Source organism: Carassius carassius, chromosome 4 (assembly GCF_963082965.1).
Source record: "Carassius carassius chromosome 4, fCarCar2.1, whole genome shotgun sequence".
In the NCBI taxonomy this organism is placed as follows: domain Eukaryota; kingdom Metazoa; phylum Chordata; class Actinopteri; order Cypriniformes; family Cyprinidae; genus Carassius; species Carassius carassius.
This window is the reverse complement of record NC_081758.1, coordinates 2,959,074-2,983,303: the sequence shown is the minus strand read 5'-3', so window position 1 is coordinate 2,983,303 and position 24,230 is coordinate 2,959,074. Positions and strand designations below refer to the sequence as shown.

At 36.1% G+C, this 24,230-nt stretch overlaps 1 protein-coding gene and 1 pseudogene across 4 annotated transcripts in view; one reads left to right on the top strand and one right to left on the bottom strand.

Moving 5' to 3' along the window:
* LOC132132699 (UDP-glucuronosyltransferase 2C1-like) overlaps positions 1–5,251 on the top strand; it is a 35,901-nt gene extending 30,650 nt beyond the window's left edge. For all 4 annotated transcript variants that reach the window (XM_059545208.1, XM_059545184.1, XM_059545193.1 and 1 more), the window contains 4 exons: positions 1,072–1,203; positions 3,208–3,295; positions 3,383–3,602; positions 3,969–5,251. In XM_059545208.1, the coding sequence (XP_059401191.1) occupies positions 1,072–1,203; positions 3,208–3,295; positions 3,383–3,602; positions 3,969–4,266 (738 nt within the window). In that variant the 3' untranslated portion in view covers positions 4,267–5,251. The remainder of the gene's footprint in view (positions 1–1,071; positions 1,204–3,207; positions 3,296–3,382; positions 3,603–3,968) is intronic.
* LOC132140122 (5S ribosomal RNA) lies at positions 1,994–2,110 on the bottom strand (annotated as a pseudogene).
* Positions 5,252–24,230: the final 18,979 nt, after the last annotated feature.

Sequence of the window (24,230 nt, the reverse complement as noted above, 5' to 3'; positions counted from 1 at the left end):
TTAAAGGATGTATTTTGAGATTTTATGTTTTCAAGTGATATATAACTTCTGATGATTTCTAAAACATGATAGAGAAAAAGGCAACGAGGAAGTCTTTTTTTTAAACAAAGGTCAAAACTCATTTTGTAATGTAGATTTCTGAGGGTGCACTCTTGTCATAAATTAATCTATTACTTTTCCTACATAATTTTTAACAAATAATATTGGAAAAATATATATTTGGGAGTCTTGAACCTTTCCAACGATATATAGTTTGTCAGGATTAGATTAGATTTGATTGTAATATAGTATAGTCAACGTAGGCGTCCCGTATACGGGACGGGGTGACAGTTAACAGGTTAATGTGCATGTGTTGTGATGATTTGCAGCGCGTTTCGTTATATGCATGTGTTGTGATGATTTGCAACACTTGTGTTGTCAAACTAATGAAGATGTTTTCTTCATTTGCTGGTGTTTTTTCAGTTTGCATGTGTTTTCTTAAGTTGCAGCGAGTTGATTTTTCTTGGCCACCGTAGGAAAGTATGTTCAATCTAATCATTAAACTGATGTTGATCATGTTAATCTTGATTGCCCAATACAATGTAGTTCACCTTTATGCATTTACCAGACACTTTTATCCAAAGTGACTTACAGTGCATTCAAACTATAATTTTTTTTAACAGTATATGTGTTCCATGGGAATCGAACCCACATCCTTTTGCGCTGCTAACACAAAGCTCTACCACTGAGCCACAGGAACATATCACCTTAGATTTTCATGTGGTGTGATGTCAAAATGTAGAATCAGCAGATCTTAAAAAGATTCTTAAATTTGCAATTCCACAATCTGTTGACTTTAAAAGATGCCGTGGATTTACAGTGTCAGTCCCATTTTGTAAACTGCATGTGGCAAACTTTGAAATGGCATTTCTGATGGAAAAATTAGTTCAGTTTTAAGTCATTAGAAAAGATGGATATAGGGAATAAACATGTCAGGGCAATAATTGAACTTAATTTTTCATTACCAACTTTTTTAATTGTAATGCTTTCAGTTTTTGTGTGACTGGATGTGCTCCTTTGTTTGTCTTTTAGGAACTAGAGGAGTTTGTGCAGAGCTCGGGAGATCATGGCATCGTTGTCTTCTCACTGGGTTCCATGATCGGCAACTTGACATTGGAAAGAGCTAACACTATTGCTTCTGCTCTTGGTCAAATCCCACAAAAGGTGTGTGATTTCCTTTTTATAGTAATAGAACAGCTGCCTTGGTTCTAGATTTATTTTTCCAGTAATTTTGTCTGTAGGGATTTCTGTGCCAAAAACCAAAAGGTATAAGACTGTGTATTTAATGTCTTTAATGAGGCAATAAAGTTCTCACTGTCAATTATTGAAAGTTCAACCAAAAAAGAAAATTCTCTCATCAATTACTCATCGTCATGTTGTTTCAAGTCCATAACACTTCCGTTCATCTTTGAAAAACAAATGAAGATGTTTAATGAAATGTGAGATTTCTGTCCCTAAATTAAAAATCCAATCAAAGAAGTTCCTAAATAATAATAATAATAATAATAATTCATTACATTTATATAGCGCTTTTCTAGGCACTCAAAGCGCTTTACACAGTAATGGGGTATCTCCTCATCCACCACCAGTGTGCAGCATCCACCTGGATGATGCGACGGCAGCCATAGTGCGCCAGAACGCCCACCAAACACCAGCTTACTGGTGGAGAGGAGACAGAGTGATGAAGCCAATCAGCAGATATGGGGATTGTTAGGAGGCCATGATGGTCCGAGGCCAATGGGCGAATTTAGCCAGGATGCCATGGTCACACCTCTACTCTTTTCGAAAGACTTCCTGGGATTTTTAATGACCACAGAGAGTCAGGACCTCGGTTTAACATCTCATCCGAAGGACGGTGCTTGTTGACAGTATAGTGTCCCCATCACTACACTGGGGCGCAAGGACCCACACAGACCACAGGGTGAGCACCCCCTGCTGGCCTCACTAGCACCTCTTCCAGCAGCAACCTAGTTTTCACAGGAGGTCTCCCATCCAGGTACTGACCAGGCTCAGCCCTGCTTAGCTTCAGTGGGAAACCGGTGTTGGGCTCCAGGGTGATATGGCTGCCGGCCAAAGACATTGTAACATTATATAACATTATAACAGTGTGGCGAGTGGGGCGGGGCCAAGGGACGTGGGAACAAGGAGTGAGGCCGGCAATGATTGGGCAAATCAGTGACACCTGCGACCCACCGCCGGTCTCGAGTCCCACGTAGGAGATGGAAGGATATAAAACTGGAGCGACGACAGTGAAGGACGAGAGAGGACCAGGCCTGGGCTTTTAGTTGTGTTTTGGTTTTTATTTGAGCGCACCAGCCGTCCGTGAGGGGCTGGTGCGCTGTTTTGTGTTTATTTTGGAGTTATTAAAATGTCAATTTGATTGTACGCCGGTTCCCGCCTCCTTCTTCCCGGGTTTCGGCACCACTGTAATGAATTAAAACTTCTTCGTCATCGGGAAGAAGGAGGCGGGAACCGGCGTACAATCAAATTGACATTTTAATAACTCCAAAATAAACACAAAACAGCGCACCAGCCCCTCACGGACGACTGGTGCGCTCAAATAAAAACCAAAACACAACTAAAAGCCTAGGCCTGGTCCTCTCTCGTCCTTCACTGTCGTCGCTCCAGTTTTATATCCTTCCATCTCCTACGTGGGACTCGAGACCGGCGGTGGGTCGCAGGTGTCACTGATTTGCCCAATCATTGCCGGCCTCACTCCTTGTTCCCACGTCCCTCGGCCCCGCCCCACTCGCCACAAACAGTAATCCATATGAATCAAGCAATTTAATCCACGTCTTCTGAAGAGACACAATTGCTTTACATAATGAATAGATTTAATTTATGTATTTATTCACATTGAAAATCGATCAATGCACATACAGTACTCTTTAAATATGGGCAACGGCAGTGAGAACAAACCTTGCTGGTTCTTGCGCATTAAGCAAGCACATTTGAGCTTCTCTGTTTACCATTACTGATTTGCTCTATGGATGTGTTTATATGTGAATTGAAGCCTCAATTAATCTGCTCATCATACAAAGCAATGATGTACTCTCTTAATAATCCCAGAGTTCTTTAGATGAACTTTTAAAAGGGTTTAAAAAATGATATGTAGGAAAAATAAATGCTCAGTGCCCTAAATCAAGGTGTATATGTGTATTTGCACAGGTTGTTTGGCGTTATAATGGGAAAACACCAGAAACTCTCGCCCCCAATACAAAACTCTATGACTGGATCCCACAGAATGATTTGCTTGGTAAGGAAAGTGTTGTCATGTGTACTCATTATACATAAAGAACATTAATTTATGTCAGATAGATTCAGACTTTATTTTATCTGATAGGTCATCCAAAAACAAAGGCCTTCATAACCCACGGTGGGACAAATGGACTGTATGAGGCTATTTATCATGGTGTCCCAATGGTGGGCTTGCCACTGTTTGCTGACCAGCCTGATAATCTAATGCACATGAAAACCAAAGGAGCTGCTGTTTTTCTTGATGTCAACTCAATGCAGTCCAAAGACCTGGTGGATGCTCTGAAGATTGTCATAAATAGTCCATCGTCAGTTAGTCCTTTATAAATTTGAAAATACCGTTGAAATAATGTATTACTAAATGCCATTTCCACTAAGTTTCATTAGTTTAGAAATAACGCTTTTGTTTGTTTGTTTATTTTACTTAAAAGGCTATGGACAGGTTGTAAAATGTTTGTAATTTCTACATTTACATTGGATTTTGAACAAAAACCTACATTACAATTATAATTTCAACTCAAAGAAAATAATACATACAGAAGAGTACATACAAATGCACAGAGAACAACATTCTAGTTTGAAGCATGGCTTGTCACATTCCAAATTTTGAAACGTTTGTGCATTTCAAGAGCATGTCTTGTGTTAAGCAGCGCTTCTATTTCTTCTCTAATAAGGTACAAGGAGAGCATCATGAGACTGTCCAGAATCCACCATGATCAGCCGATGAAGCCTTTGGACCGGGCAGTTTACTGGATCGAATTTGTGATGCGGCATAAAGGAGCTAAACATCTACGAGTTCAGGCACATGATCTGAGCTGGTTTCAGTACCACTGCCTGGATGTAGTGGCCTTCTTACTCTCAATCGTTGCACTCATCACATTCCTCTTCATTAAAACATGCCGTTGCCTTTTCCGTAAATGTTTCAGAAAGACTCGTCCTGATGCCAAAGCACAAAAGCATAAAAAAGAGTGAATGCAAAGTAGAATTCCATAGAAGAATTGCCGTCAGTTGACTGTGGTATGTATGTTGTCACATGTATATGATGGCCAGTGTGCATTTAGTCTACATTCCAAACTTGAAATACATGTGAATGTTCATGTAAAATAAATTAAAAGTGCCTCAGGTTAAAAATAGTGCAGGAAACTCTTTTCTTTCTGCCGTCATGTTTTTACTACTATTGTACTATTACAAAAATGAAGGGTGACATCCATCCATTCTCTGTGTTGTGTGTAAAAAGGGTGACAGGTGAGTGCAATGCATGTGTGTAGTAAAAGCCCATAGTTAAGAGTGACATAAAACATTCTGCATTATTTGCTGAATGAAATCCAATAATGTTCAATACTAATTGATTGATTCTGATCCTGAAAGTAGTACTTTTGTTCTATAGCATGTCAGTTTTTCTCACAAAATATGCTGCATTTCAGAGCAGTTTTGCTTCCAACAGCTGTTTGTAAGGAATAACATTAGATTTAAAAATTCAGATTCAGAAACACCTTATTTAAAGTTTAACAAGTTGCATTTAATATCAGTCAGTTGGGGGCAGTTGATCTAAAAGTTGAGTGTGTTTTTACTAACATAATTGACCAAAGAAAAGAAAAATCATACAAGGTTTTAATTTCTAACCTATTTTTGAGTTTGTTTATTATATAAAACCCTTTTGTTGATTTTCAGAATAACTAGGCTACATATATACAGTAAATAACTATATTGTGAAATATATAGTTACTGTGATATAAAATTTGTCATACAGTGAAACTGAATTTTGGTCATCGACCAATAAAACGGCTTAATTTGCACCCCAGTTCTGCACTCTCTCACTCTCACTCACTCTGTTTTGCTACAGGAATATGTCAAAGCCTAATATTTGAAGCAGTCCTGCCAAATCTGAGAGGCTGTACATGCTGACTTGTGGTTGTAGAGTGAAACTGAAGTAAAGTGCAAAAGTAAATATGTTGTACACATTTGTGTCTGTCATTTTACACATTTGTAACTATTAATCTGCAACTTCGAATTTGAATTCAAAACACGGGTGTTTCGATAAGTGTCTGTGTGTGCAAATCAAAAGATTCAGCTTTTCACATCAGAGCTGAGTTTAAATTTCAACTTACAAATACCAATATTAATATGACGAATTCTCACATTCAAATCACCAAGCTCTCTGGTTTTGCTACTATTTTACCTTCATACTTGTTCCACATGTACAGTATATAGGCCTACTATGTTCTTGCAAGGACAAATTAAATAAAAACATGGAAATGCTTACACTTAACAGCTTTCTTGTTTGTCAGATTATAAATAGGTTTAGCTTTTGTTATTAAATATAAGTATTGTTTAGCTTCTGACTTCAAGGGTTAAAATAATGCTTTATAATCATCTTACTTGCATTTATGTAACTAAACTTTGCCAACAAAAGTAAAAAAAAAATAATAATAATAATAATAATATTCCTATGGATTGACATGTCATAAGTAAATATCTTATGTATGTATGTATATATGTATATTCCAAACAAAAGTTGAAAGCTGGACATGATCTCTAACAAAAAAGCAGTAGTATAACTACTGGGTGAATAAAAACAACTGCAAAAAAAAACAAAACAAAAAAAAAACAATTGCTGTTCGTAGACCTCAAAAATATGACAATTAAATCTGTTTACAAGGAAATAGTTACTGTGGTCAAATGAGTTTGAAATAAATTTATTTTACTTTATTAGTTATTAAATATTTATGAGGTAATTTCCAAATTATATGCCATAAAACTATCAATACATGGATTCCATAAAGTTATAATAGGAGGTCTAGAGACAACATCCCTTTAAATTTGTTTTATTCTATTTTATTTTTTCACTTTCTTCCTGTGAATCCAGCGAGATTTTACGTCTCGTGCGGCCGTTGCTGTATCCCTTCTAGCCACAGCCGAGATGAATGAATGAGAATGATTTTACACACTCCTGTATAGAGCGGGGTTGGTTTTGTTTTCGATATTCGTGACACATTCAGCAGTAAACGCCAATAACTCCAAAACGAATTGCCATAAAAAAATCTAAACAGTTTGACTGCCAAAAGGGCAAAGCTGATCATGTTTCACAGCCTTCTTTTTCTATATTTTCCGTCGATATAATAAGCACGGCCCTGGGAAAGTGCAAACTTTCTTCGTTTTTTGCTATAGCTCAGTAGGCGGTGTTTTTGTAATAGCTTTTTAGTTAAAGGGCACATAGACATGATAACAGTGTCAATCAATAGTGGGGAACCGTGGACATTTTTTCAAAACGTCTTTTTTGCCCCTACAGGCAGAAACGGGAATTGCATGTCCAAAATTAACCTTCTTTTTGTAATAACTTTCTACAGCAGGGAGACAGAGACATGAAACCACTGTCAATCAATAGAGGGATAGAGTGGACATTTTTCACAACCTTTATTTTTACCCCTACCGGTAGAAAAGGGAGTTGGATGTCCAAATTTAACCTTCTTTTTGTAATAACTTTCTACAGCAGGGAGACAGAGACATGAAACCTGTGTCAATCAATAGAGGGAGAGAGTGGACATTTTTCACAACCTTTCTTTTTACCCCTACTGGTAGAAAAGGGAATTGCATGTCCAAATTTAACCTTCTTTTTGTAATAACTTTCTACAGCAGGGACACAGAGACATGAAACTACTGTCAATCAATAGAGGGAGAGAGTGGACATTTTTCACAACCTTTAATTTTACCCCAAGTGGCTGATTAGGGAACTGCATGTCCAAAATTAACCTTCTTTTTGTAATAACTTTCTACAGCAGTGAGACAGAGACATGAAACCAGTGTCAATCAATAGAGGGGGACAGTGGACATTTTTCACAACCTTTCTTTTTACCCCTACTGGTAGAAAAGGGAATTGCATGTCCAAAATTAACCTTCAACACAACATTATTGGTATTTATTTATTTATTATCTGGAAAATCGCATTTGTGTGTGTGTGTGTGTGTGTATATATATACACACACATTTCTCTTTTTTCTATTTTATTAAAAGGTTTTTAGAAGTAAATCAATATCAATAACCATTAACATTTTTACAATATTTAAAGTCTAACACATATAAAAGCTAAAAGCTATTGAATAAAACCAAAAAAGAGCTTAACTGCAGAAAAACAGGTGATTGGCAGTAACATTAAAGTTACACACAGATTTTAAGATTTTGAAATCATGTGCCTCAAACTTATGGGACATATCTAATCAAAATGTAGCTATTTTAAGAGAGAGGGACACATTAATATTTCCTGTTCATAAATGTAGGGGTGTAGTTAAAATCAATCTCGGCCAATACAGCAAAACATTTGCAAATTTACAAATAAAATATAAAAGATAAACACACACACACACACACACACACATATATATATATATATATATATATATATATTCGAACATCACTATTTAAAAAAAAATCCAAAATTTGTTTTTAAAATAAAAAATTATTTAACATTTAAAAATTATTTTATAACATGAAATTTAGAGGTTACGGTTCGGGGCAGCCACCAGCCATTGGAAAGTACCCAAAAAATTATAATTATGATACAGTTTTAAGCTTACTGATATTTTACATTTTATGGGGGGTTTAAATAAATAACACAAGGATCTTGGTAAATATCTAATGTTTGAAAACTTAAATGCATTTTTCAATTGTTTTTTGGTTGTGGGACATTACTTGGCACCAATTCTGTGCTGCTCATATTCATATCAGACATTTTAGTTGACAGATGAAGGCTGTGATACTGTAGTTGTTCACTAGATGGATAGGATAAGAAATGTGAGCAAGTTCCTGCTAAATTCAAGAAGATACAATGACCAACAAATACATAAATTATGTTAGTATGTACTGTAAGTGTAGTATTATTACTGCACTACTAGATCATTAAAATAATTTAAATAATGTTTTTACATAATTACAAGTTTTGGTAGTATTTTAAAAATAGGTCTAATTTGTTAACACTATTTAATGCATTACTATACATTAACTGAATATGAACAATATATATTATTAGAGCATTTATCAATCTTTTAATGTTTTAATGTTACTTGATTTATTTTTGTTCATGTTGATTCACGGTACATTAACTGATGTTAACAGATACACAAATGAAAGTTAATCATGTATTTTTAGTATGTAATTATAGAATTAATACTATAAAACATATTGTTCAAGTTAACATGCACAGTTAAGTACTGTTAACATATTAAAGGAACATTCCACTTTTTTGGAAATGGGCTCATTCTCAAACTCCCAGTTTATACCATTTTTGAATCCATTCAGCCGATCTCAGGTTTTGAGACCAGCAGCATGGCATTCAGAAATGACCAAAGAGTATGGATATTTTTCCTATTTAAAACTTTCCTCTTTTGTAGTTATATTGTGTACTAAGACCGGTGGAAAATGTAAAGTTGTGATTTTCTAGGCCGATATGATTAAAAACTATACTCATTCCGGTGTAATAATCAAGGAACGGTGCAGCCATCACATGAGTACAGCAGTCGCAGTGATATCACTGCAGTAAAACTCAACTTATTAACTCTGGGGGAGTTGGAGAATGAGCATATTTCCAAAAAAAGGGGAGTGTTCCTTTAAACCTTATTGTAAACCATTATCAAAGGTTTATATTTTGTTGTCTGTGCGCATGGTGTTTAACCATTTCATTGCTGTTACCCTTAAAACCAGACTGCCAAACGGTTAATATCAATGCATGCACACCTCTTTCCCAATGACACTAGAGGATGGTGGTTGCACTAGTGAATTGGGCTCGTCATTGCAGCTTGAAGCATTTTGTACTTTAATTTAGTAATGGCATTTTCCACCAGGGAGATGTAAAAGCAGTGTCAGTTAATAGAGGCGGACAGTGATCAACTTACACAACCTCACATTTAATCCTTACTGTTGCACAAGGTAGTTGCATTTACAAGTTGTACCTTATTTACATCCTGACAATTACGAAATGTATGTAATGCAGAATGATCCTGTTAATACTGTAAACTAATTTGAAACGACAACAGCCAACAGTACAATAGCCTTTTTGACTGAACTGGTATTTATACACTGATCAAAAATTTATACTGATTTTAAAATTTACTGATTTTAACATTTATAAGGAGCTGATCAAAACAAAAAACAACAACAAAAAAACATTCAAGAGTAAACAATATATTTTAACACCTACACTTGTAAAGTACTTTTTACTTATAGAAAACACACAATCACTTTCTCGTCTTCCATTTTTGTACCTCTTTCTTAATCATTCCGAGACAGACAGAGTGGTACCATTTTTCACAGTTGCTGCACTGAATCTAGTGGAAATAAAAATTGTCACAAGTAAACTTAATTTTTAATTATATTGAACATATGTTACGTTCGGGAACCCAGGGAAACACAGGAGACGAGAGATCCAAACGCACTGTGAGTTTAATGGGTAATCCAAATTCAGAATCCAAAAAGCAGGGGTCAAAACCAAAAATCCATCCAAACAAACAAACAGGAATAGGAATAGGAACAGGAATAGAACTTGAAACTCGGAAGGCGAGGAAACTGGGTGACGGAAAGAAAAGACTCCATGAAAACAAACAGAAACAGACCGGTTAATATAGGCAGGGTAATGACTATCAAGTGAAGAAACCTGAGTGCAATTAACAGGATTGCAATTACTGTGATTAAGGGACAAGGCTTTGTGGGAATTGTAGTGCCTGCGGTGAGGTGCCTATGGGGAAGTGAGACCACTAGTGGAGACTCAGGGAAACATAGACCAGACAGCGTGACAACATATTAAGTGAAAAATAAACTGTAATTCATTATTTTATTACTCCATTATTAAGATATTAATAGTAATTTCAGCTTAAAATCATCAAATTGAAATATAGACAATTGAACAAACAGTAAAAATAATAAAAACTTTTGATATGTATTGACCTAATACAAAATACTACTTAATATTTGATGTAAAGTCATTTCTGTATTAACTGCATACTAATTATCGGCATAATAATTATCTATTTAGTTGAAATAATTTAACATTTCAGCTCTACAGATTGCATAATACCTCATCTTCATGGGGAAGTTGTGGCCTAGTCCCAACTGCTCCCCGGCGCTGCAGCATAAATGGCTGCCCACTGCTCCAGTGTGTGTTCATGGTGTGTGCACTTTGGATGGGTTAAATGCAGAGCACAAATTCTGAGTATGGGTCACCATACTTGGCTGAATGTCATGTCATGTCATGTCACTTCACTAATTACTAATTTCTCAATGAAGGAGCCATGCTTCCAACTGGACACTCTTTTCCACACAGGGAGCAATGCTGTTTGGGGTTAAATACTGAAAATACAATATCACAAATCAAAGTTTTATTTTAACCATTTGGTCAGACAGACAGACAGACAGACCGACCAGTGTATCGACAAACAGATAGACAGACAGACATACACTAACCTAAAGGATTATTAGGAACACCATACTAATACTGTGTTTGACCCCCTTTCGCCTTCAGAACTGCCTTAATTCTATGTGGCATTGATTCAATAAGGTGCTGAAAGCATTCTTTAGAAATGTTGGCCCATATTGATAGGATAGCATCTTACAGTTGATAGAGATTTGTGGGATGCACATCCAGGGCACGAAGCTCCCGTTCCACCACATACCAAAGATGCTCTATTGGGTTGAGATCTGGTGACTTTGGGGCCATTTTAGTACAGTGAACTCATTGTCATGTTCAAGAAACCAATTTGAAATGATTTGAGCTTTGTGACATTGTGCATTATCCTGCTGGAAGTAACCAGCAGAGGAAGGGTACATGGTGGTCATAAAGGGATGGACATGGTCAGAAACAATGCTCAGGTAGGCCGTGGCATTTAAACGATGCCCAATTGGCACTAAGGGGCCTAAAGTGTGCCAAGAAAACATACCCCACACCATTACACCAACACCACCAGCCTGCACAGTGGTAACAAGGCATGATGGATCCATATTCTCATTCTGTTTATGCCAAATTCTGACTCTACCATCTGAATGTCTCAACAGAAATCGAGACTCATCAGATCAGGCAACATTTTTCCAGTCTTCAATTGTCCAATTTTGGTGAGCTCGTGCAAATTGTAGCCTATTTTCCTATTTGTAGTGGAGATGAGTGGTACCCGGTGGGGTCTTCTGCTGTTGTAGCCCATCCGCCTCAAGGTTGTGCGTGTTGTGGCTTCACAAATGCTTTGCTGCATACCCCGGTTGTAACGAGTGGTTGTTTCAGTCAAAGTTGCTCTTCTATCAGCTTGAATCAGTCGGCCCATTCTCCTCTGACCTCTAGCATCAACAAGGAATTTTCGCCCACAGGACTGCCACATACTGGATGTTTTTCCCTTTTCACACCATTCTTTGTAAACCCTAGAAATGGTTGAACGTGAAAATCCCAGTAACTGAGCAGATTGTGAAATACTCAGCCTGGCCCATCTGACACCAACAACCATGCCACGCTCAAAATTGCTTAAATCACCTTTCTTTCCCATTCTGAAATTCAGTTTGGAGTTCAGGAGATTGTCTTGACCAGGACCACACCCCTAAATGCATTGAAGCAACTGCCATGTGATTGGTGATTGGATTGTACGCTAAAATTTTCTACTGACGGCTACAGATAAAGACATAGATTACTGTCTTTAAACAATTTAAAGCTTCTGACAATTATAGTGTTCTAATAATTTTTTCCACCACTGTATAGATGAGCGTATGGTTACAGTAAGAGAGGTAGATGGATAGATTTACTAGCAGGAAAATCATAATTCATAAATAAATGTGCACAGACAGTCAGGTGCCAAATACATCTTTGATCTTAGACAAATACTTTTTTTAGCTTCTTATAGACCGTTCATTCGTTAATCTGTCATGAGAAAATAATTATTAAAACAATGTAGAATTTTAAGCATCAGGAAGTTACTAGTTAATTAAATGGCGATGCGGGATTGCAAGTTGACCTATATGTGCGGAATGCAAAATCCAGGCTTTTAAACATACACCAAAAAACACCACAGTTCTGCCAAAAAGGGAGTGCTAAAAAAAATAAATAAATAAATCACTGTAATTTTGCTTCAGTATGATCCATGAACTTTGCAATTATGTCCGCATGAATGCATCTTTTCATCAAACTGAAATGGCCATTAATGACAAGAATACAATGATTGTCATATCATGATCAAAATAATATCAATAATAAGCTATTTCTTGTCATATATTCTATACCCAGTACCTGAGGGAATAAATAAAAAAAAAAAAAATTAATAAGACAATACAGTAATATAGTGATTCCAAATCAATTGCAATATTTAATTTATGATAAAATAGTATCTTAACTGTTAATACGTTAAAAGTGTTTATACAAATAGTGCACATCAAATCAAAATAGTTCAATTAGGTGATATGTAAAGACAAAAACAATGTTTTGTTTACTTTAACAACTTTTATAAATACACATTTCTCTGTAAATTAGGTCATGGAGAACTATAAAAATTACTTATATATATATATATATATATATAAAAAGTAGATATATCTTGACATACAGCACGATCTAAGTTAGGTTATGGTTAAGTAGTACTGTATATTTTATTCTCTACATTGTTTATATATCAAATAAATGTATGCATATATACTTACAGTACAGACCAAAATTTTGGACACACCTTCTCATTCGAAGAGTTTTCTTTATTTTTATGACTATGAAAATTGTAGAGTCACACTGAAGGCATCAAGGGCTATTTGAGCAAGAAGGAGAGTGATGGGGTGCTGCGCCAGATGACCTGGCCTCCACAGTCACCGGACCTGAACCCAGTCGAGATGGTTTAGGGGTGAGCTGGACCGCAGACAGAAGGCAAAAGGGCCAACAAGTGCTAAGCATCTCTCGGGGAACTCCTTCAAGACTGTTGGAGGACCATTTCAGGTGACTACCTCTTGAAGCTCATCAAGAGAATGCCAAGAGTGTGCAAAGCAGAAAAAAAAGCAAAAGGTGGCTACTTTGAAGAACCTAGAATATGACATATTTTCAGTTTTTTCACAATATTTTGTTATGTATATAATTCCATATTTAATTCCATATGTGTTAATTCATAGTTTTGATGCCTTCAGTGTGAATCTTCAATTATCATGAAAATAAAGAAAACTCTTTGAATGAGAAGGTGTGTCCAAACTTTTGGTCTGTACTGTACATTAAATAGATATAAAAAATAAATATAAAAAAGGTACATATAAATAGTGTTCTTTATAAGTAGATAACATGTTCTATCCACTAAATCAGAAAGATGTATTTTAATGTTGTCTCATAACATTTTTTTTCAGGTACCTTTATTTGTAATTGCATAGACATAAAACCATACACTGTTGACAAGGATTGTGCTATATGTAGCGAAGTGAAGTAAAGCAACATGATGGTAAAGTATAATAATAAGAAATACTTGGAATTTGTGGAGTTTATCCCATCCACATGCACCTGGCATATACTTTGTATATTTACACAAAACTCCTGTCATTGTGTCAACAGTGTATGGTTTATGTCTACCTTTATGTTTTTGTAAGCATAATGAACTCTTAACTCTACTTATCACAATTTTGTTAGTTTCGACTTAGTCTGTCTTTCATACTTTGTCATTTGACCTATATTTTGTCTCACATTTGATTACATAAGTTAACCTGTGGTGTTGCTAATTATTTCATTTGTTCTGTCTAGTTACGTTCTTGTCTTTTTAGTTTGACTTTGTCGGGTAATGTTTTTGACCTCATGACTGCTATCTGTGGATACCCTTTTCCTATGTCATGTGGAATAAATACCTTCTGAATCTTCTCCTATGTGCACCTTTTTCTACAACCTAGCTTCAGTGTGAAACTACAAAATATAAGGTTCTTTAAAAGTTTAAGATCTTAAGAACTACCATCACCATGTTTCAAGTGAAAACACTTTATTAGTAATATGTAGTAACCAAACCACAATAAAATAAAATAACTATTCACTCATGCAAATTAAATACATGTAATTAATTAAAATAATTAGTAACACTATATTTTAGGGTCTATTAACCAGTTGCTTATAAGTATGCATATTTATAGAATATTAGCCATTTATTAGAAGTAAGCACATATTAACAGAGGTGTAAAATACTTGAGTAATTTTACTTGATTACTGTACTTAAGGATTATTTTGGGGGATTTGTACTTTACTCAAATACAATTTAAACTGACTACTTGTACTTTTACTTGTTTACATTTCTGTGGGAAAAAACACTGCTTTTTACTCCTTACAATTTTATTTAATCTTGAAAAGTACATTATATTTTTATTTTATCTTATGCACATTAAATATGGTAAACAGAAACTCAAACGTGTGTGCCTGACGTGGGAACTAATAATCATTGTTTTCATGCATCAAACACACAAATTTCTACTTTAATTATTACTTTTGTCGGGTAAATGTCTGGCTTCAAAAGTTCACCATCAAATCTGAGGGAGCATATTGAGGTAGCAAAGTTGCGTTTCCCCCGCAAAAAAAGTTTATTCCTTATTTGTTCTGTTTTGATAGAGCCATTAGCTATGATAAAGTGAATGCACAAAATAGTGCAAATAAAATCTGTGATGAGAATTTAAATACTATTAATATTTTTGTGGGATTTTTTTCTCATTAATCTAATTAGTCACAAATAACAATTTATCAATATTTGCTAGGAAAAAACTATAAATGCCCAAAATAAAAATTGAAAAGATTAATTGTCCTTTTAGACAGTGACGCTGAATAGACAACACAAATAAAGTGGACTTTAAAAACGTTAACGTTGTATGTATTAATTCTATGACTCTCCTCATTAATTGAACACATTCTTGTTTTCTGTTTGGAATATATTTCTAGCCTCTCCATCACATCTTGCTCTTCTGTCACAGTCTTATTTCTTTCTGTCACTGTCTTCTCTGAGTGTTGTGTTTGTTTGGTGCCATGTGCTCTCTCCTGTCTTTTTCTGACCCCACCCATCTTGTTACCTCATTATTGTTTAGTTGCTCCACCTGTGTTTCTCAATTGCTCCCGGACTCATTACCTTCACTCTGCACAGCTGTTTCATCCACTCACACACTTACACACACACCTGGTGCCCATTGTCAATGAGTATATATTCTCCACTCTCACACCACTCTGTCAGGCTGTATTAATTGTGTAATGTAAATTGTGATTTGTAAGTGTTCCTGGATACTCGTGTTTTTGCATCTTGGCTGCGTCTGCTCTTGTCTCCGTGATTTGTTTCTGTTTTGTTTTGCTTTGTTGGCCTTTTTGTTCTCATTTATTAAAAAGTAATTTCTTCCCTGCAATTGGACCCAGACCCTGTTCTTTCCACTGCTCCATTACTACCACGCCCAGACATCTTCAAAGGGATAGTTCACCCATAAATGAAAATTCTATCACCATTTACTGACCTCTGTCATCCCAGATGTTTATGACTTTATTTCTTCACATGAACACAAGAAAATAATTATTTTTATTTTTAACATGCAATTCTCTAATCAGCCACTAGGGTTAAAATGAAAGGTTGTGAAAAATGTCCACTCTCTCCCTCTATTGATTGACACTGGTTTCATGTCTCTATCTTCCTGCTGTAGAAAGTTACTACAAAAAGAATTCTTCAGGACATCTGAACTCCATTGTGAAGCCTCAGAATATAACGCACGAGTCATACGGAAAAATATCCACTCTCTCTCTATATAGATTGACAGTGGTTTCATGTCTCTGTGTCCCTGATGTAGAAAGTTATTACAAAGAGAAGGTTAATTTTGGACATACAATTCCCTTTAATACCATTAGGGGTAAAAAGAAAGGTTGTGAAAAATGTCCACTGTCCCCCTCTATAGATTGACACTGGTTTCATGTCTCTGTCTCCCTGCTTAAGAAAGTTATTACAAAAAGAAGGTTAATTTTTGGACATGCAATTCCCTTTCCTACCAGTAGGGGTAAAATGAAAGGTTGTGAAAATGTCCACTGTCTCCCTCTATAGATTGACAATGGTTTCATGTCTCTGTGTCCCTGCTGTAGAACGTTATTACAACAATAAGGTTAATTCTGGACATGCAATTCCCTTTCCTACCAGTAGGGGTAAAAAGAAAGGTTGTGAAAAATGTCCACTGTCCGCCACTATTGATTGACAATGGTTTCATGTCTCTGTCTCACTGCTGAAGAAAGTTATTACAAAAAGAAGGTTAATTTTGGACATGCAATTCCCTAATCAGCCACTAGGGGTAAAATGAAAGGTTGTGAAAAATGTCCACTCTCTCCCTCTATTGATTGACACTGGTTTCATGTCTCTATCTTCCTGCTGTAGAAAGTTACTACAAAAAGAATTCTTCAGGACATCTGAACTCCATTGTGAAGCCTCAGAATATAACGCACGAGTCATACGGAAAAATATCCACTCTCTCTCTATATAGATTGACAGTGGTTTCATGTCTCTGTGTCCCTGCTGTAGAAAGTTATTACAAAGAGAAGGTTAATTTTGGACATACAATTCCCTTTAATACCATTAGGGGTAAAAAGAAAGGTTGTGAAAAATGTCCACTGTCCCCCTCTATAGATTGACACTGGTTTCATGTCTCTGTCTCCCTGCTTAAGAAAGTTATTACAAAAAGAAGGTTAATTTTTGGACATGCAATTCCCTTTCCTACCAGTAGGGGTAAAATGAAAGGTTGTGAAAATGTCCACTGTCTCCCTCTATAGATTGACAATGGTTTCATGTCTCTGTGTCCCTGCTGTAGAACGTTATTACAACAATAAGGTTAATTCTGGACATGCAATTCCCTTTCCTACCAGTAGGGGTAAAAAGAAAGGTTGTGAAAAATGTCCACTGTCCGCCACTATTGATTGACAATGGTTTCATGTCTCTGTCTCACTGCTGTAGAAAGTTATTACAAAAAGAAGGTTAATTTTGGACATGCAATTCCCTAATCAGCCACTTGGGGTAAAATGAAAGGATGTGAAAAATATCCACTCTCTCCCTCTATTGATTGACACTGGTTTCATCTCTCTATCTTCCTGCTGTAGAAAGTTATTACAAAAAGAAGGTTAATTTTGGACATGCAATTCCGTTTTCTACCAGTAGTGGTAAAAAGAAAGGTTGTTAAAAATGTCCACTGTTCCCCTCTATTGATTGACACTGGTTTCATGTCTATATGCCCTTTAACTAAAAAGCTATTACAAAAACACCTACTGAGCTATAGCAAAAAAAGAAGAACGTTTGCACTTTCCCCACAGTCCCTAACTGAAGGCTCTGCTGAGAGCGTCCTCTCCCGGCTTTCTGCACATTGCTACGGCTTGTACGGGGCAATTCTTATTATATCGAGGGAAAATATAGAAAAAGAAGGATGTGAAACATGATCAGCTTTGCCCTTTTGGCGGTCACACTGCTTAGATTTTTTTAGGGCAATTCGTTTTGGAGTTATTGGCGTTTACTATGGAATGATATTGCGGACTTTATTCAAAAGGCATTGCAAATTGTATTTGCAATTGCGTTTTCAATTTGTGGACGCATAAAATGTGACATAATCCAAACGCAAATGCAAATCGCGCATTACCGTTTTCATTTTCGATTAAGTGAACGCACAGTGTCTGCCAAATTTAAAATGGAAATGCAAAGTCCGTTTGCAATTGTGTTTCCCATATCTTACGAGCTATGAGCCTGTCATATTTAAATAGCAATATTAATTACCACATTTGCCTTTTCACTCTCTCTGCACTGTGCATGTAAACTGCCAAAACTCAAATGGAATCGCAATACCTTTTGCATTTGAATTTCCAACGTCTACACGGAAACCTGTCAATCAAGTGACAGGGGTGGGGCCATTTTATTGGGCGTGTTTGCATTGGGAAGTGACGATCGTACTAAAATGTACCATGTTTTTACTAGGGTAAATATGAGTTAACGATAGTGTTTATAATTAAGCCACAGTAGCCACAAATGTACAGTTGTCTGAGACGTTATGAAATGTTCTTTAACATCATGAACCATAAAATGTAGTCAGTGTTCTGCTATTGTTTATTTTTATAATAGGTAAACACAGGCCACAAGTTAACATGGTCACATTTCCTTGATTCAGCAGCTGCACTATGTAAAGAGTCCTGTCTTGAATCTAGAGATCTAATGATGATTCAGTGTAGCTTGGTAGCTCAGTGGTTAGCAACTGTCATCTCTCATGGCACACTGTCTTTTAGCGCGTGTTCGAAACCCGGGCCAACACAGACGTTCTTTATTTTTTTGTTTATCCTACTTCAGCCGCTGATTTCGGACTTGCATCCTCAGTAGTTCAGACTTTGTGCATTCGACTCGGGAGTGTGATGTCTGCGAGGACGCAGATCCGTTAATTTCTCATCAAGTGAATGCCAAGAGTGTGCAAAGCAGAAAAAAAAGCAAAAGGTGGCTACTTTGAAGAACCTAGAATATGACATATTTTCAGTTTTTTCACAATATTTTGTTATGTATATAATTCCATATTTAACTCCACATGTGTTAATTCATAGTTTTGATGCCTTCAGTGTGAATCTTCAATTATCATGAAAATAAAGAAAACTCTTTGAATGAGAAGGTGTGTCCAAACTTTTGGTCTGTACTGTACATTAAATAGATATAAAAAATAAATATAAAAAAGGTACATATAAATAGTGTTCTTTATAAGTAGATAACATGTTCTATCCACTAAATCAGAAAGATGTATTTTAATGTTGTCTCATAACATTTTTTTTTATTTCTTTATTTGTAATTGCATAGACATAAAACCATACACTGTTGACAAGGATTGTGCTATATGTAGCGAAGTGAAGTAAAGCAACATGATGGTAAAGTATAATAATAAGAAATACTTGGAATTTGTGGAGTTTATCCCATCCACATGCACCTGGCATATACTTTGTATATTTACACAAAACTCCTGTCATTGTGTCAACAGTGTATGGTTTATGTCTACCTTTATGTTTTTGTAAGCATAATGAACTCTTAACTCTACTTATCACAATTTTGTTAGTTTCGACTTAGTCTGTCTTTCATACTTTGTCATTTGACCTATATTTTGTCTCACATTTGATTACATAAGTTAACCTGTGGTGTTGCTAATTATTTCATTTGTTCTGTCTAGTTACGTTCTTGTCTTTTTAGTTTGACTTTGTCGGGTAATGTTTTTGACCTCATGACTGCTATCTGTGGATACCCTTTTCCTATGTCATGTGGAATAAATACCTTCTGAATCTTCTCCTATGTGCACCTTTTTCTACAACCTAGCTTCAGTGTGAAACTACAAAATATAAGGTTCTTTAAAAGTTTAAGATCTTAAGAACTACCATCACCATGTTTCAAGTGAAAACACTTTATTAGTAATATGTAGTAACCAAACCACAATAAAATAAAATAACTATTCACTCATGCAAATTAAATACATGTAATTAATTAAAATAATTAGTAACACTATATTTTAGGGTCTATTAACCAGTTGCTTATAAGTATGCATATTTATAGAATATTAGCCATTTATTAGTAGTAAGCACATATTAACAGAGGTGTAAAATACTTGAGTAATTTTACTTGATTACTGTACTTAAGGATTATTTTGGGGGATTTGTACTTTACTCAAATACAATTTAAACTGACTACTTGTACTTTTACTTGTTTACATTTCTGTGGAAAAAAACAGTGCTTTTTACTCCTTACAATTTTATTTAATCTTGAAAAGTACATTATATTTTTATTTTATCTTATGCACATTAAATATGGTAAACAGAAACTCAAACGTGTGTGCCTGACGTGGGAACTAATAATCATTGTTTTCATGCATCAAACACACACATTTCTACTTTAATTATTACTTTTGTCGGGTAAATGTCTGGCTTCAAAAGTTCACCATCAAATCTGAGGGAGCATATTGAGGTAGCAAAGTTGCGTTTCCCCCGCAAAAAAAGTTTATTCCTTATTTGTTCTGTTTTGATAGAGCCATTAGCTATGATAAAGTGAATGCACAAAATAGTGCAAATAAAATCTGTGATGAGAATTTAAATACTATTAATATTTTTGTGGGATTTTTTTCTCATTAATCTAATTAGTCACAAATAACAATTTATCAATATTTGCTAGGAAAAAACTATAAATGCCCAAAATAAAAATTTAAAAGATTAATTGTCCTTTTAGACAGTGACGCTGAATAGACAACACAAATAAAGTGGACTTTAAAAACGTTAACGTTGTATGTATTAATTCTATGACTCTCCTCATTAATTGAACACATTCTTGTTTTCTGTTTGGAATATATTTCTAGCCTCTCCATCACATCTTGCTCTTATGTCACAGTCTTATTTCTTTCTGTCACTGTCTTCTCTGAGTGTTGTGTTTGTTTGGTGCCATGTGCTCTCTCCTGTCTTTTTCTGACCCCACCCATCTTGTTACCTCATTATTGTTTAGTTGCTCCACCTGTGTTTCTCAATTGCTCCCGGACTCATTACCTTCACTCGGCACAGCTGTTTCATCCACTCACACACTTACACACACACCTGGTGCCCATTGTCAATGAGTATATATTCTCCACTCTCACACCACTCTGTCAGGCTGTATTAATTGTGTAATGTAAATTGTGATTTGTAAGTGTTCCTGGATACTCGTGTTTTTGCATCTTGGCTGCGTCTGCTCTTGTCTCCGTGATTTGTTTCTGTTTTGTTTTGCTTTGTTGGCCTTTTTGTTCTCATTTATTAAAAAGTAATTTCTTCCCTGCAATTGGACCCAGACCCTGTTCTTTCCACTGCTCCATTACTACCACGCCCAGACATCTTCAAAGGGATAGTTCACCCATAAATGAAAATTCTATCACCATTTACTGACCTCTGTCATCCCAGATGTTTATGACTTTATTTCTTCACATGAACACAAGAAAATAATTATTTTTATTTTTAACATGCAATTCTCTAATCAGCCACTAGGGTTAAAATGAAAGGTTGTGAAAAATGTCCACTCTCTCCCTCTATTGATTGACACTGGTTTCATGTCTCTATCTTCCTGCTGTAGAAAGTTACTACAAAAAGAATTCTTCAGGACATCTGAACTCCATTGTGAAGCCTCAGAATATAACGCACGAGTCATACGGAAAAATATCCACTCTCTCTCTATATAGATTGACAGTGGTTTCATGTCTCTGTGTCCCTGCTGTAGAAAGTTATTACAAAGAGAAGGTTAATTTTGGACATACAATTCCCTTTAATACCATTAGGGGTAAAAAGAAAGGTTGTGAAAAATGTCCACTGTCCCCCTCTATAGATTGACACTGGTTTCATGTCTCTGTCTCCCTGCTTAAGAAAGTTATTACAAAAAGAAGGTTAATTTTTGGACATGCAATTCCCTTTCCTACCAGTAGGGGTAAAATGAAAGGTTGTGAAAATGTCCACTGTCTCCCTCTATAGATTGACAATGGTTTCATGTCTCTGTGTCCCTGCTGTAGAACGTTATTACAACAATAAGGTTAATTCTGGACATGCAATTCCCTTTCCTACCAGTAGGGGTAAAAAGAAAGGTTGTGAAAAATGTCCACTGTCCGCCACTATTGATTGACAATGGTTTCATGTCTCTGTCTCACTGCTGTAGAAAGTTATTACAAAAAGAAGGTTAATTTTGGACATGCAATTCCCTAATCAGCCACTTGGGGTAAAATGAAAGGATGTGAAAAATATCCACTCTCTCCCTCTATTGATTGACACTGGTTTCATCTCTCTATCTTCCTGCTGTAGAAAGTTATTACAAAAAGAAGGTTAATTTTGGACATGCAATTCCGTTTTCTACCAGTAGTGGTAAAAAGAAAGGTTGTTAAAAATGTCCACTGTTCCCCTCTATTGATTAACACTGGTTTCATGTCTATATGCCCTTTAACTAAAAAGCTATTACAAAAACACCTACTGAGCTATAGCAAAAAAAGAAGAAAGTTTGCACTTTCCCCACGGTCCCTAACTGAAGGCTCTGCTGAGAGCGTCCTCTCCCGGCTTTCTGCACATTGCTACGGCTTGTACGGGGCAATTCTTATTATATCGAGGGAAAATATAGAAAAAGAAGGATGTGAAACATGATCAGCTTTGCCCTTTTGGCGGTCACACTGCTTAGATTTTTTTAGGGCAATTCGTTTTGGAGTTATTGGCGTTTACTATGGAATGATATTGCGGACTTTATTCAAAAGGCATTGCAAATTGTATTTGCAATTGCGTTTTCAATTTGTGGATTGCGCAATACCTTTTGCATTTGAATTTCCAACGTCTACACGGAAACCTGTCAATCAAGTGACAGGGGTGGGGCCATTTTATTGGGCGTGTTTGCATTGGGAAGTGACGATCGTACTAAAATGTACCATGTTTTTACTAGGGTAAATATGAGTTAACGATAGTGTTTATAATTAAGCCACAGTAGCCACAAATGTACAGTTGTCTGAGACGTTATGAAATGTTCTTTAACATCATGAACCATAAAATGTAGTCAGTGTTCTGCTATTGTTTATTTTTATAATAGGTAAACACAGGCCACAAGTTAACACGGTCACATTTCCTTGATTCAGCAGCTGCACTATGTAAAGAGTCCTGTCTTGAATCTAGAGATCTAATATTGATTCACTGTAGCTTGGTAGCTCAGTGGTTAGTGACTGTCATCTCTCATGGCACACTGTCTTTTAGCGCGTGTTCGAAACCCGGGCCAACACAGACGTTCTTTATTTTTTTGTTTATCCTACTTCAGCCGCTGATTTCGGACTTGCATCCTCAGTAGTTCAGACTTTGTGCATTCGACTCGGGAGTGTGATGTCTGCGAGGACGCAGATCCGATAATTCTGCAAACAGCAGCGTACTTGATAACATGTCAGCTCGCCTTGACTACTGCAATTTTCCTCACTGTATGATCGCCCGTTTGGCGGCTGAAGTTAGTAGGATGAACAAAAAAAATAAAGAACGTCTGTGTTGGCCCGGGTTTCGAACACGCACTAAAAGACAGTGTGCAGTGAGAGATGACAGCCATTAACCACTGAGCTACCAAGCTACTCTGAATCAACACCAGATCTCTAGATTCAAGCAAGGACTCTTTACATCGTGCAGCTGCTGAATCAAGGAAATGTGACCGTGTTAACTTGTGGCCTGTGTTTACCTATTATGAAAATAAACAATAGCAGAACGTTGACTACATTTTATGGTTCATGATGTTAAAGAACATTTCATAACGTCTCAGACAACTGTACATTTGTGACTACTGTGGCTTAATTATAAACACTATCGTTAACTCATATTTACCCTAGTAAAAACATGGTACATTTTAGTACGATCGTCACTTCCCAATGCAAACACGCCCAATAAAATGGCCCCACCTCTGTCACTTGATTGACAGGTTTCCGTGTAGACGTTGGAAATTCAAATGCAAAAGGTATTGCGATTCCATTTGAGTTTTGGCAGTTTACATGCACAGTGCAGAGAGAGTGAAAAGGCAAATGTGGTAATTAATATTGCTATTTAAATATGACAGGCTCATAGCTCGTAAGATATGGGAAACACAATTGCAAACGGACTTTGCATTTCCATTTTAAATTTGGCAGACACTATGCATTCACTAAATCGAAAATGAAAACGGTAATCCGCGATTTGCATTTGCGTTTGGATTATGTCACATTTTATGCGTCCACAAATTGAAAACGCAATTGCAAATACAATTTGCAATGCCTTTTGAATAAAGTCCGCAATATCATTCCATAGTTTACCGCTGAATGTGTCACGAATATCGAAAACAAAACTAACTTGACCCCGCTCCTGTATAGTAGGTGGCAGTATGCACCTTTAACGATGATCTGCAACCCGCTATGAACAAGGAGATGAAATACAAGTGATTTACAGTTTGACAAGAGTTACTCTGGTGCGAAACAAGCTTCAT